This window comes from Eurypyga helias, unplaced genomic scaffold (genome assembly GCF_000690775.1).
Source record: "Eurypyga helias isolate BGI_N326 unplaced genomic scaffold, ASM69077v1 scaffold4082, whole genome shotgun sequence".
In the NCBI taxonomy this organism is placed as follows: Eukaryota; Metazoa; Chordata; class Aves; order Eurypygiformes; family Eurypygidae; genus Eurypyga; species Eurypyga helias.
This window is the reverse complement of record NW_010233902.1, coordinates 1,341-14,031: the sequence shown is the minus strand read 5'-3', so window position 1 is coordinate 14,031 and position 12,691 is coordinate 1,341. Positions and strand designations below refer to the sequence as shown.

General features: G+C 47.4%; 1 protein-coding gene across 1 annotated transcript; it reads right to left on the bottom strand.

The window, feature by feature from the left end:
- Positions 1-2,421: 2,421 nt before the first annotated feature.
- On the bottom strand, positions 2,422-12,076 carry LOC104517249 (mitogen-activated protein kinase kinase kinase 15-like; the record flags this gene model as incomplete). Its single annotated transcript, XM_010161847.1, has 10 exons — positions 2,422-2,530; positions 2,992-3,068; positions 3,177-3,274; positions 3,415-3,527; positions 4,385-4,595; positions 5,777-5,882; positions 6,206-6,391; positions 8,076-8,250; positions 9,004-9,181; positions 11,893-12,076. Coding segments are annotated over 10 exons (1,437 nt in total), but the record flags the coding sequence as incomplete, so codon positions are not given.
- Between the last annotated feature and the right edge of the window lie 615 nt (positions 12,077-12,691).

Genomic DNA, 12,691 nt, shown 5'->3' with positions numbered 1-12,691 from the left:
TCTGTGATTCTGTGGTAGGTGAGGCTCAGTGATCAGGCTGGGTGTTAAGCATGTGCAGTTTGGAGGCAGGAAGTGGCCTGGGGGGGTCATTAAGGCTTAAAGCTAGCTTAATACCTGGGTGGGTTAGCTCTTGGTGAGGTGGTTAGTGGCAGGGCAGCTTCTTTTGTTAGTGGGTGGGGCAGCAGGTTTTCTCCCTGCTCTGGGGCTGTCTGGCTCTCAGATTCTCACACTCAGGACCTGATTGTCAGTTGGTAGGTGGTGAGTGGTTGTATCATATGGTCTATTTTCTATTATTTTAAATACTTAGTAGTGTTGTTAGTACCACTATAATTTTCATTTATATTATTGAATAGTTATTAACTTTACGAGCTTTCCTGGACTCTCTCCTGCACTGGGGGAGGGGAGGTGAGCGACTGTGGTACTTCATTGCCAGATAAGGTTAAACTATGACACTAGTCAAGTGGAACACTTCTTAAAAATACAGAGAGGTGCCAAAAAGACTCTGGCATTGTGCCAGCTGACAAATGGGTCGATGTGAATTAGAGGTGTACCCCAGCTCCACACGAACCTTGTAGTGAACTGGAAGCTGGCAGCAAGTCTGCCCCAGCTTAGAGGAGATGAGAAGGAGGAAGTATGGCCCCTTGTAACTGTCTCGGGCTGGGATTGTTCCCCTTTCCATGCCTACTTTGTACTGGAGTCTGGAGCTACTCCAGCTCAGTTGCCGCTTACGGATCCAAGTGGTGTTCTGTTCTGTGCTACCCTCTGAGTGATGGATGTTGCTGTACCTTCACTGCATTCCCGACAGTTCCTTGGCCACGCCCTTTTCCTAAAAGGGAGCTGTGTCCAGAACCTGTTGTCTCTTCAAGGATACCCCTGAAGAAGCTGATGTCTTTGCTTGTCTTGCTCCTAGCTATCGTACCAGAGAAGAAATTCAAGAAGTGAGAAGCAAAAGCGATCCTATCACTTTGCTGAAGGACAGAATGGTCAACAATAACCTGGCTAGCATTGAAGAGCTAAAGGTACGGCTTTGGGTTGCTGCTTAGGCAGCTCTTGGGCATTCACCCAGGAGTGACCTCTGAAAAGCATGTCATGGGGGCAGCGTGTCACTTGTTCTGGGGCGTTATTGGGAGCTTGTTCTAATGTCGCTTGTGTTGATGAAGGTGGGGTTTTGTTGCAGACCAAGTCGTACCCTGCTGGAAGAGCCTTTTGCTTTTGGGCGCTGAGGCTCAGTGGGGTCCTGTTCTTCTGTCAGTAAGTTACTGGTGCTATCCCAAAGGATAGTAGGAATAGTATGCAGTTTAGTAGGAATTCTGTTTTCACAGGCTTTTAGTTCATGTTTATAGGCAGTGTTAATGCTAATTCTGTCCAGTACTTAATCATTGCCTTTAAATCCAAATTGTGCAGCTTTTTCAGAGCTGTCTTCTAACGAGCACCCATTTTTTTGGTTAGGAAATTGATGTGGCGGTCAGGAAGGAGATCGAGGAAGCCGCTCAGTTTGCCACCACTGACCCCGAGCCCCCGTTGGAAGAACTAGGTAACCACATCTACTTCAATGAGCCACCCTTTGAGGTGCGTGGCCCAAACCAGTGGATAAGGTACAAGTCTGTCAGCTAAAGGTCTTCTTGGCAGCATAACTTACTCATGAGAATAGGTGAGTGCATTTGCAGGACTGTAATGACTCGGAAACAAACGTTAAGCTTATTTAAAAGCTCGAAGAAAAAATTTTGGAAATCCACTGCAGTATGGGTTTTCTTAAACAAGGTGAATGTTGTGTCGGGAGCTCAATTAAGAGAAAGCAGCAGTTTATTTAAATTGCTATATATTTGCTTTATTGACTTTTCTTTGGATTGCTGTGTTATGTACAGTGTAAAGAAAAAAAATCAAAACCCATTATTAAACTTAAATACCACTTATCTAGTGGCCTCTCTGCTTTGTTTGATGAACTGCTTTCCCAAAAAAGCCGTTTCCATGCTCTGTTCTTGCTGCGGAAGAGTTACTAAATGACAACATGACACCAGGTTTTTCTTAGGGAGAGTAGCTTTACTACAGAAAGCTCTGTACCCTCCTCTGCGAAGAGGTGACATGCACATGAGGCTGTCCCCTCCAACCATCAGCCGGCAGAGCTGTAACACACCTCAAGTTCACACTTTCCACAGTGCTGAACCCTGTTCAGGCGTGTGGTGCCGGACTTGTGGAAAAGGGATTTTGCCCTCCGCTAGCGCTCTGCGTGACATCGCCAGGCGTTTGCCTTCTGCGGGGCGCGGGCATAACTAACCTAAGGGCGCTGACACCAACTGAGGAGCGGTTACTAGGCACAGCGAGGGCACTGGTGGGCAACAAGCTACGCGACTGTCCACAACCTGCAAGGCCGCTGTACGTAGGTATATACATCCAATAATTTAGGTGGTAGGAATGTAGCTTTCATTCGTTTATTCCCATTACACATTCTCCCTCTGAAGCGTTGACCTTCTGCACTGATGTTTGTCGGTGCTTTAATACTGCATTCCAAATTTTGCAGAGGAGCCCGCCCCTGTATGAAGAAGAAGGGGAGAGCAGTCAGGGAAAACTCCCTCGTCGCCATCGCTTTCAAGCGAGCGAGGGGTAACATCTGGCAATCCCAAGGACCCACCAGTTGCGACAGTATGTAGAACAAAACACTGCTCTTGCCGGTTGTGATGATGGACTTAAGATAATGGGTAGCAGAAGTAAGTCCTTTATGGCAGTTTGCATGCGATGACATCAGCCTGAAGGGGGCGGAAATAGCTCCCAGCCTTGACAAGCGCCAAAGCTTAGATGGCTGGAAGCACGCTGGGAGGAGTTGTTACGCTGCGTGGGTGAAGAGGGGAACAACTCCAACAGAAAATCAGAGATGAAATTCACGTCAGTTGCTGCTCTCATTGACCTGTTTGAATAACCCAGCTTCTGAAGAAGTTCTTTTACAAACTCCTTTTAATTAAGCTCTTAACAAAGCACTAAGTCGTACGTACTTACCGCAGTTGAAGGTACCGCAGATCATCTTTAGTGATATCATTAAGGACAGCACTTAGTGTATAATCTTCCTCAGCAAACTAAAAGGCAAATTTAGTCCTAAATTAATATTCCTTCATTGAAAACAAACTGATTTTTTTTTTTAAAAGATGATTAATTTCTGTTTGTTTTTACTGGGTTTTTTTTACCCTCTTAATGGTATCTGAGTCTGCTCCTTGTTGCTTCAGCCAGCTTGTGAGCTCGGGGTCTGCATTCTCTCTAGAGGGTGCTGCAGCCCACTGGGACTCTTTAACAGAAAACAAAAATACAGGTTAATACACCCCACAACCAGGGCAGAAGTGGTGCTGTTTAGACTACTGACGCTTAGACAGTCTCTTATCCTTTAAACCAGCACACGATGCTTTTGTGTGCAGCAGCTCCTCCTACCTTCGGGTTCAAGTTTTAATCGAAGCGAGCGCAATTCCTGAGTTTTTTGCTCCAGAGATTGTCGTAAGAGCGTCTGGTACTCTCTCTCCTTCTGAACAAGGGTTTCCAAAAGCCTGTTGGCATACGAGAGAGATCGAACACAACCGCACTGAGAGCAAGTCTAGCTGAAAAAAATATTTAGCGCTCTTAATGACTACCAAAGGGCAGAGACGCCTGAGAGAGGCGCTCTCAAAGTAACATGTTTTATGGCTAACAGATGTCATTCTGGTGGTCTGGGGCTCAGCTTAGTGGTGGCACTTGGAGGCTTTCATCTTGGCAGAATTTAGTAAATAGCCTGTAAATTCTGCTCCTGTTGTTTTGCAGCTGCCCTGGGCAGAGTTGCTGCCTTCACACTGTAATTTATTGCCCAACAGTGCAACCCTGATGTTGCACCAAGGACTTGCTGAGCACAGATTGACATTGTATCTGTGAAGAACGGGACCTTCAGCTGTTAACACACTGGCAGCAGCCTACGACTGTAACCTGGGCCAGGGGCTCTGCTGAGCTCCCCCTGTGTCCTCAGCAGGCAGCCTGCCCCATGGGCCAGGCCAGAGCTGCTCTGGCCTTTTCCCTGCAGGAACAGCTCTGAGGGCACTGCCACGGGGTCAGGTGGCATCTGAGGAGCCAGGGCAGTAGGAAGGGAACCGGCACAGTTGCACAGGCCTAATTACTTAACAGTAGAAATCCAGCTTGGCATTCTGCAACTGAAATGACACAGGAACCAAGTTGTACTGGAGGCTGTTGTGGTATTGGTGCTGCCAGCGTGTTCCGAATCCAGTTGTGTTCCTGGAAGGTGTGCTGTAGCACAAGCCAACCATAGTAGGTGAGCAGTATCTACGCTCCATGTGTAGAGGTCACTGTAGAAAGCGATGCCCGAGAGCTTTTCCAAGACTGCCTGAAAAAATATCCACGGTCTTGACAGGAGGGTTACCTTAAGGTCTCCTGTTTCAGCCTGCCCAACTCCAGGCTGAGCTGCTGCTGAGCCTCACGTGACACCACAGAACTAAGGGTGCTGACTCCTGACGTGATGGCGGGATCCTCAGCCCCGTTTTGTTCAGTGGGCTGGAAACTCTCCTCCCCTTCCTCACCGTCCTTGTCCCCGCCTTCAGCTTCTGACGCTGGCTCAAAGTGAGCTCGAAGCTCTGGTAAAAGGAAATGGTGCAAGAATGAGATTTTTCTTGGGGGACAAGCCTGTTTTCAGGGGTAAGTTCATAATTACTGCAGGCGGGGGAGCTTCAGCCAAGGAAGCAGATCACTTGCACCACGTGCTTCCGTACAACACTGAGCAGCAAAGCCGTGTGCGACCTGGACCAGAGATTTCTCTGGCATCGGTTCTAAAACGAGCGGCACTAAGAGCCAGTTACAGCGTACCAGTAGAGTAGGTACCTGTAGATTACAGCTGTAGAGGTGACAAACACATTTGTGATGACATGAACAATAATATAGTTAATAAAACATATTAATGAGAAACCCTTGAAAGCTTGGGGTTTTAAAAGTTGTTTTCCCCTAATGCCCTGGACTGGAGAGTTTACGAAGCCTTCCTCTTTTCCAGGTAGCATTTCTAACCCCAGTTCTTTCACGATATGCTGCAGGTGGCCACTCTTCCCACCAAAGGATAGCTGGCATTCTTCTCCTATAAATGAAGTCCTTAAAAAAATTGGCTGATTTGGCCTGAAAGCCAAAGGAACTTTGGACCAAAAGGTTTCACCAATGTGCTCTCAGACCATTCTCATACTGGAAGGGGTGCTCAGCATTTCAGAGCTACAAAACTACCTGCACATTTCCAACTCAGACTTATTCCTAGACAGTCATTGTTCCCCCTCCTTCTCGGTGGTGGTGATTTTTTTCCTCCTATCCAGCTGTAGTCCAAAATCATACTCGTAGGAACATGTTCCCTTCTCTTCATCTCTTCCACAGCTCAGTCACCATTTTTCAGAGCACATAACCAGACCTGTGCAGTGTTACCCACCTTGGATGTCATTGAAATGTTGCACGGAGTCATTTTCTTTCTTAGGAGAAAAGCTCCAGCTTGGATTGAATTTAATTTGCCTTTTTCGTTCTTTGCTGGCCTGCGCTGGTGGCCCAGAACCATTGGTTATCTCCTCATTCTGTGCTTGTGTACTGCAAGTATGGCTTTAACCCCCAGATCAACGCTTCTCTCCGTACAATGTTCTGACCCTGTGCCTTTGATGTAGTGGCACGTGGGATGCTGTTAATGGCACGCTGATGGATTAAACAGCTAAACTGTTCTGTTTGCTGTAACTCTGGGGTGCGAACAGCTGCCCTTTAAAAGAAAGATTTATTTTCAGCTGCTTTGACTTACCTGGAATAAGAATAGTGACGGCTGCCTGGACCGCACGGCGGATTATGTTATCCATTGCAAACATCCAGTGGGGCCTTATTAAGTGATTTCTTAATACTTTGTTCACCTGTAAATAAATAAGCAAGTTGAAGTGGAAGTAAACAACATCCGCTTACACCTCAAGAAGGAGAATCTTGCTTTCCCACGGTCAGACAAAGTTCACAGGTACCAGCTGCATGGGTCACTGACACCCTCCTGCCTTGGAAAGTCTCAACCGCAGATGTGACAGTTTAGGCCAGAGCTTTCAGACTGTACCCAGACTCTGCCATTCAAGCCCCTGTACAGCACAAGGAGGAAGAGGAGTCGGGAAGAGTGGGGAAACTGCAAACCCCTGGGGTGAGCTCTGTCCAGGAAAAATTCCTCTCCCCTTGCGCTAGGCAAGGAACTCACCGCATCCTGAAATCCGAAGAGGACCAGATGAATCTGGTTGATGGAAGTGCTGTCAAAGTCCAAATCCATTTTCAACTTGGATATGGTAGAAGCCATCACTCTCTGCTCTGGAGAGCGTATGAAGTCCCTTAAAATCCCAATAATTTGCTTGATGTGGGCCACTGAGAGCTGCAGTTCTTCAGAGCTCTGAAGAACAGATAATAAATGTGTATCGGGTACATCCCAGAGTCATTAAACATCCACTTAGTAGCATTAGTATTTTTAGGGTGACAGATTATAGCTTTGCCCATGTACATTCCACACCGATGCACAGAAATCACAGGACTATTCTTTCTGTAAAGCCTTCATTTTCTACCTTTTTCTAACTAAAAATCTTTTAACAGTAATCCATTTTTTCAAAAATAGTCAGTCTACTGCTACTGTGGCTGTCACAAATGGAAGAGGTTCCAGCCAATAGCTACACATTTCTGCAATGTACTGCAGAGGGCAGCTCTCCTCTGAAAAAGAGCAGACTGAGTTGGTTAAGAGACCCAGATTTTTCAGATGCTATCTGTTCCATAGGCTGAATCTGGACTTATGTCCCATTATGCAGGCATTGGATTTCCTTAGGCAAGAAAATACGTTCATAAGTGCATTTGTCATGAGCTAGAGCAGGTCTGAGATTACACAGAGATAGGACCTGAGTGTTCATTCTATGGTTTGCAATCCATAACCCCTACAGTTAAAGCATCCAAATGCCTGGAAGAACAACCATCCATGTAATTAAAAGGTACATGGAGAAGTGTTACAGAAATTATGGAAAAGAGATGATTACAGCAGTGCTGCAAAACAGCTGGAGACGAGGTAGGACTTGCTGATACTAAATAATCCTTCTTTATCCTGGAAAATATTTAGAGCCCTGGTTATTTCTGACTAAGATCTCACATAGGAATTCAGTGCTCTGTAAGGCTGTAAGGTGTTTCGCAGTTTAAGCCCAGAGCAGAAATTTACTCTGATTACTTCCCCAGTCTTTGTCTGTGGGCCTTTCTCCTGGGCCTGTGAAGTTCTACATGGCTGGAGCTGCCCCCCGAGCTGCAGGGCCCCCGGCAGCCAGGCCGCAGGTGCCTTCACCCCAGGACAGTGACTGGCCGGGGACACGCAGCAAGTCGGCACGCTCCCCTTCGTGCAAATTCAGCCCGGTGAAAAACCATGTAAGAATAGATCCTGTCTGTGGCACATCAGCAGCAGATATGGAGAAGGAAAGGTGGACTAGTGGAAGGTGTCCCTGCCCATGGTAGGGGGGTTGGAACTGGATGGTCTTCCAACCCAAACCATTCTGTGATCAACCTGTGTTACTGGTGTGTGGCACTGCTTGGCTATAGGTTAACCAAAACCATGATTTTTCTTGCTCCTCCTTCCAGTGATTAAACCTTCCGACTCAACCCTTCTCTCTGCAGAAATTTACCTTAGCCTTCCTAAGATTCAGGTGTTGTTGGCACCTTGTGTACATATGCCTTGAACTGAAAATCGCTGATCAGTTCTCTACCCTTAAAGTAACTCATACTCATTTCCATGTCCTTAAAAGCCCAAACCAAACACAACAGCAAAACCATGAAAACCACCCACAACCCACCAACCTCAGCCCCTCAGCTCCACATCAACTGCCCCAAAACTCCCCCTCAGAAAAAACCCAGAGCCCAGCAGCTGGCAAAAGGTGGTGTTTGCTACCCACCCAGACAGCAGCAAATGGCTCACACCGTTACAGGGCGCAGAGGTTAAAGACAACGGAGAAGGAACAATCCAAACATCTTGATTTTCAGAAAAGGCATAATACTACCTGGCTTGTCATTTGCCTTTTGACATAGGAAAAGGAGAGCTGAAGTGAAATTACCTGTGCAATACAGTCCTGCAAATTGGAAGCAACTTGGTTCTGTTCTTCCTTAAGGATTTTATATAGGATCGCTCGGCGTTCGCTGTCCTTCCGCAGCAGAAACAGACCGGAATCCTTATCCTCCACAGAAGGAGAGGTGCTCCTGTCCTCCGAGGCTGAGCCCTCATCAGGCACGCTGCCGCAGCACCCAGGCCACAGGTACGAGAGAGACCTCAGCATTAGCAACACGGCAGTACCGTCAGAGGCGAGTAGGGTACCTCCCAGGTTAAAAGGGGAGTACGCCACAGCAGCGGAGTGATCAGGTTGTTACACACTAATTCTGAGACAGGAGATGGCTCGGCTCTTCAGCTGGCATAAAGCCGGCGAAGCCGAAAGCACGTGACTGATTTCATCCCGCTTCAAAGCTGGCATTAATGTCACCCAGCACTGGTTCAGTTTTGGGGAGGAAAGCTGAAAACCCTGGATGGAGATAACTACTCATTTTTTCTGGCCCCATACTGTAACATACTCATTTGAAAAGTATTTTCAAATATATACATCTGAAAGTATTGCTTTGTGCCCTCTGAGCAGCAGAACTGCCTTTCTCCTGCCCCTTTCCCACATTTTTTCCTGAGTACATGGAAGTGTCAGCTCTTCTGCTAACTCCTAAATCCATATGCACTCAGTCAATAGGACGACTGACATTTATTAATTGGAGAGGGAGGAAGTATACGAATATGTGGAGACCTTAAGGAGAAAGAATCACTGTTCATTAATTAAATATAGATAATATTTAAATTAATGGGTAACTCGCCTGTGCAGCTCGCCGGCTGTTTAACACACCTGCTTATCAAGTCATTAGGTGAAAAAATTGCCCTCAGATAAAATATAATGTGAATTAAATCCGCGTAATCCCTTGTGGGTGTCAAGCAACAAGCAGATGCTTTACCTTAGTAAGTGGGAAATGGGATGCTTTGTCTGAATCTCTGAAATGGATCTCTTTGGCCTTTCGAAGAACATGTCATGCTGTACATCCGAGTCTGGCGAAACAGAGCCATGCTCACTGCTGCTACTGCCCGCCTGTTCTCCGTGGATCGGCAGTGGGAGGGATGTGTTACGATTGTAATCTATGCACAGACATCGTGAAACATGTAACAGAGCCAGGCAGAAAAGGGCAACGTGCTTACAGCAGCCGTGATCATCCTCAGTGATACCAAGGCCTCGTTTTGTAGAATGGCTGAGGGAGAGTGACCACGTTGGCAGAAAGCAGCCATACAGCTCAAAATCGTTATATGCACCAGCAATAAGAGGTGTGAAGGAGCTAACTGCTGAATCCAAAGACAGCAAGCAGCTGGATTCTCATCTGAAAGGCTGTTTTGTTGTCCCCTCTTGCACGCACGCACGCACGCACACACGCACACTCCCCCTGGTGCTGGTGTCTCAAGGCAGTGCAGCTGGATAGACAGCCTGGATAAAGAGCCCGAATCAAGGTCTTCGGTTACCATCAGCTGCTCAGCTGCTCTGCCACAGCCAAACCTTTAAGCAGAGAGCACCCTGCTACCCGCCCTCCTCACCTCTGCCTGCCTGTCTTAATGAATCATAGAATCACAGAATGGTTTGGGTTGGAATGGACCTTAAAGACCATCTAGTTCCAACCCCCCTGCCATGGGCAGGGACACCTTCCACTAGACCAGGTTGCTCAAAGCCTCATCCAGCCTGGCCTTGAAGACATCCCGGGATGGGGCATCCACAACATCTCTGGGCAACAGGTTCCAGTGCCTCACCCCCCTCTCCGGGAAGAAGAGGGACACCTCTTGCACCCTCTCTGACCCCCGAGGCATCGCCCTCGCTCATGTGTTGCCTTGCCCTCAGTAAGAACCCTCACCCTCAGCGGTAGCCTAAAGGAAATCTCTTGTCCCTTTTCCAATTCGTCTTGAAAGTCAGAAAAAATGAAAAAAATAAGCGATACCGGGAGCTTGCTGTAATCCTGATTGCCAGTTTGCAGCTGTGTGGTTGGAAAGGTAAGGAAGAAGTTCTGTCAACTCGGAGCGCACGCATCCACAGAGCTAAAATATCAGTGAAGCTTTTTGATGCTTGTCACTGTGGATCGTGTGGAGGTGGGGGAGGGGGACAGCTAGAAGTTAAAAGCTGTTCAGAAAGCTCTTGACGGGCTCCATGGTACACAGCTGATGTTCAAACGGCTGAGGTTAAAGAGTCACAGAAATGAAACAATATAGGTCACCCTGTGCGAACTGGTTCGAGGTGTCTCAGCAGTACAGAAAATTGAAAGTTGCTGTCCCAAGAGTAAGGGCTGATGTTTGCCCTGGGCTGCCTTTATCAGTGGAAAGAAAAAATGTCCCTGATAGAGAGAGGATGGAAAGATGGGGACAAAGCTGAGGAGATTGGCAGTGAGGGAGACAGTAGAGGGAAGACACAGTGAACTGCTGCAGCTGGGATTGTGGCAACTGCTGGGCCAGGACCTGCCTTACGCCCCCCAAGTGTTCTCGGCGATGGCTGCAGCAGCCAGCAGGGCTTTCCCCAGGCCCAGTGCAGCGAAGCACACGCTCGGCTGCAGCCACGTTGTCTCTCTCTTCCCCTCACCCAACAGAGTTTTCATAGCACTTGCCCGCTCTGCTCATGTCCACGGGTGTCGCTCAGCTTGCTTTCTGCCACAGCCCAGTACTTAACCAGATCCTTAGCCCATCTGGGAGCACCCCATAGCCTCATCAGTGAGTGGGAGAAGAGAGGAAAGGAGGAAGAGCCTGTTGCTCCCGGGGCAGCTAATAAGGCAGGCTCCATCTTTTCTAATGCCATGCAATTCCTCCAGGAATAGGTCCTCAGCCAAGGGCTGGAAAGGCCACGGGAGAGCATTAATGCAGTGGGGCAGAAGGCTGTAGCCTCCCAATTGCTCCTGACAGCCACCACCCTGCGTGAGCAGTGTGAGCTCTCCCGTTACCCCGTGTAACCGCAGAGATGGCAGAGCTCAGTGCTGCTCAGGTTGGGAGATGATGCCCATTCCCTTGGTGAAACCAACTCAGCTACATGTTACAAATCCTTTGCTAGCTTTCTTCCCCACTACAATTCCATTCCTTTCTTTCAAATGCTCCCTGCTGAGGGTGAAAAAGCTCAAAGGGTGAAGCAATCCAGTTAGCACTGGGAGTGTGTGCATGTGTGTGTGCAGAGGGGAAAGAAACAGCATGACCAATGGCTTTCCCTGGGTTTAAACGGACAGTTCCTTCAAACACCACTTACTTGGTAGGTCTAGTGTTAAGCTTTGTTATCACTGAGAAAGCGGCTGATACGTTGAGGAGGGGAGCACATGCTAGGCAGATAAAACAACCCACTAAACAGGCACGTCAGCACCAACGTGCCAGATTGCCAAGATACATCTGAAGTTTGAAACTGCTGACCTTTGTAGACCCAAACACCTAATAGAGCCACATTTCCAGGTGCCAAGCACCTACACTCTAAAATTCAGATCTTGGAAGTGTATATAATTGTGAATCTAAAATGCAGAACTGCTTTAGGAAGACTTCACTGAATGTCATTTTTCTAACTTTAATCTCCTATAAATGAGGCATGTTTTTGTAGGAGAGGAAAAATGGGGTTGAGAGGTTTCAGCAAGCAAAACACAAAATAAGCAAGTCACTGTATTTCGTGGGAATTGTTAAGTTTAAATACGTCTAATTACAAATCACAGGGTCTTTCAACAGTTGAGTACCTGCTGCTTTCCTGGCACAAGTAATCGTCCTTAGTAAAAGAGAGTGCTTAATGATTCCAATCTTTTATATAACACTTAATGATGATGTTGACTTGCATTTGGCTGACAATTCCTTACCTGAAGGCTTGAATGCAATTCTGCTTTTCTTGCCCTTGTTTACTTGTTTCAGGAAGGAATCTCTGAGCAAATCAGATGCTGTAACACGTTTACTAGGATCAGGTTCAAAACAGAGCACAATAAAGGCTCTTGTTTCAGCGGACAGTGATTCTGGAATTTCAGGATGAATCTTAAACATCCCAACCTGCAAGTAAAACACAAATACAAATTATTTGTACTAAACAACTGCAAGGAGACCATGGGCCAAAGCTTTCTTAGTATGATCTCTCTCACTGACTGTCATGGGAAAGAGATCCAGGTCCCACACAAAGCAGTGCAGTGACAACAAGGCTCTGATCCTGTTTTACTCCGTTGTAAACACAGCGTGGTCTGTGTGGCATTACACAAATGACAAGTTATGGATGCATCCATGTATAGATGTAACCATCTGCCTTCAAGCAATCTCAAGGTCCAGACATTGTCCATACCACGCGCTTCAAATGCCGCTTCTCCTACCAGCCACAAATCCCTCCAGCTACTGCATACACTCTCCATCACCCCTGACTGGTGCTGGGTCTCTCCACTACTGACTACTCCAGCACATTCGTGCCCAGGAACGGGAATAACTTCCTCCTCTAGCACCTCCTGCCTGGGGCCTGCACCTGTTCTGCTCCTGCCGCTGCCAAATTCCGTATATGAATGCTCGCACTGACCTTGCCAGACCTTGTCACCACCCCCAGCACTCCGGCCAGATGTCTCCCCTAGCCTTTCAGTGTTATTTAACCGAAAACCACATGATACCCAAAGGTTTAACAAGACC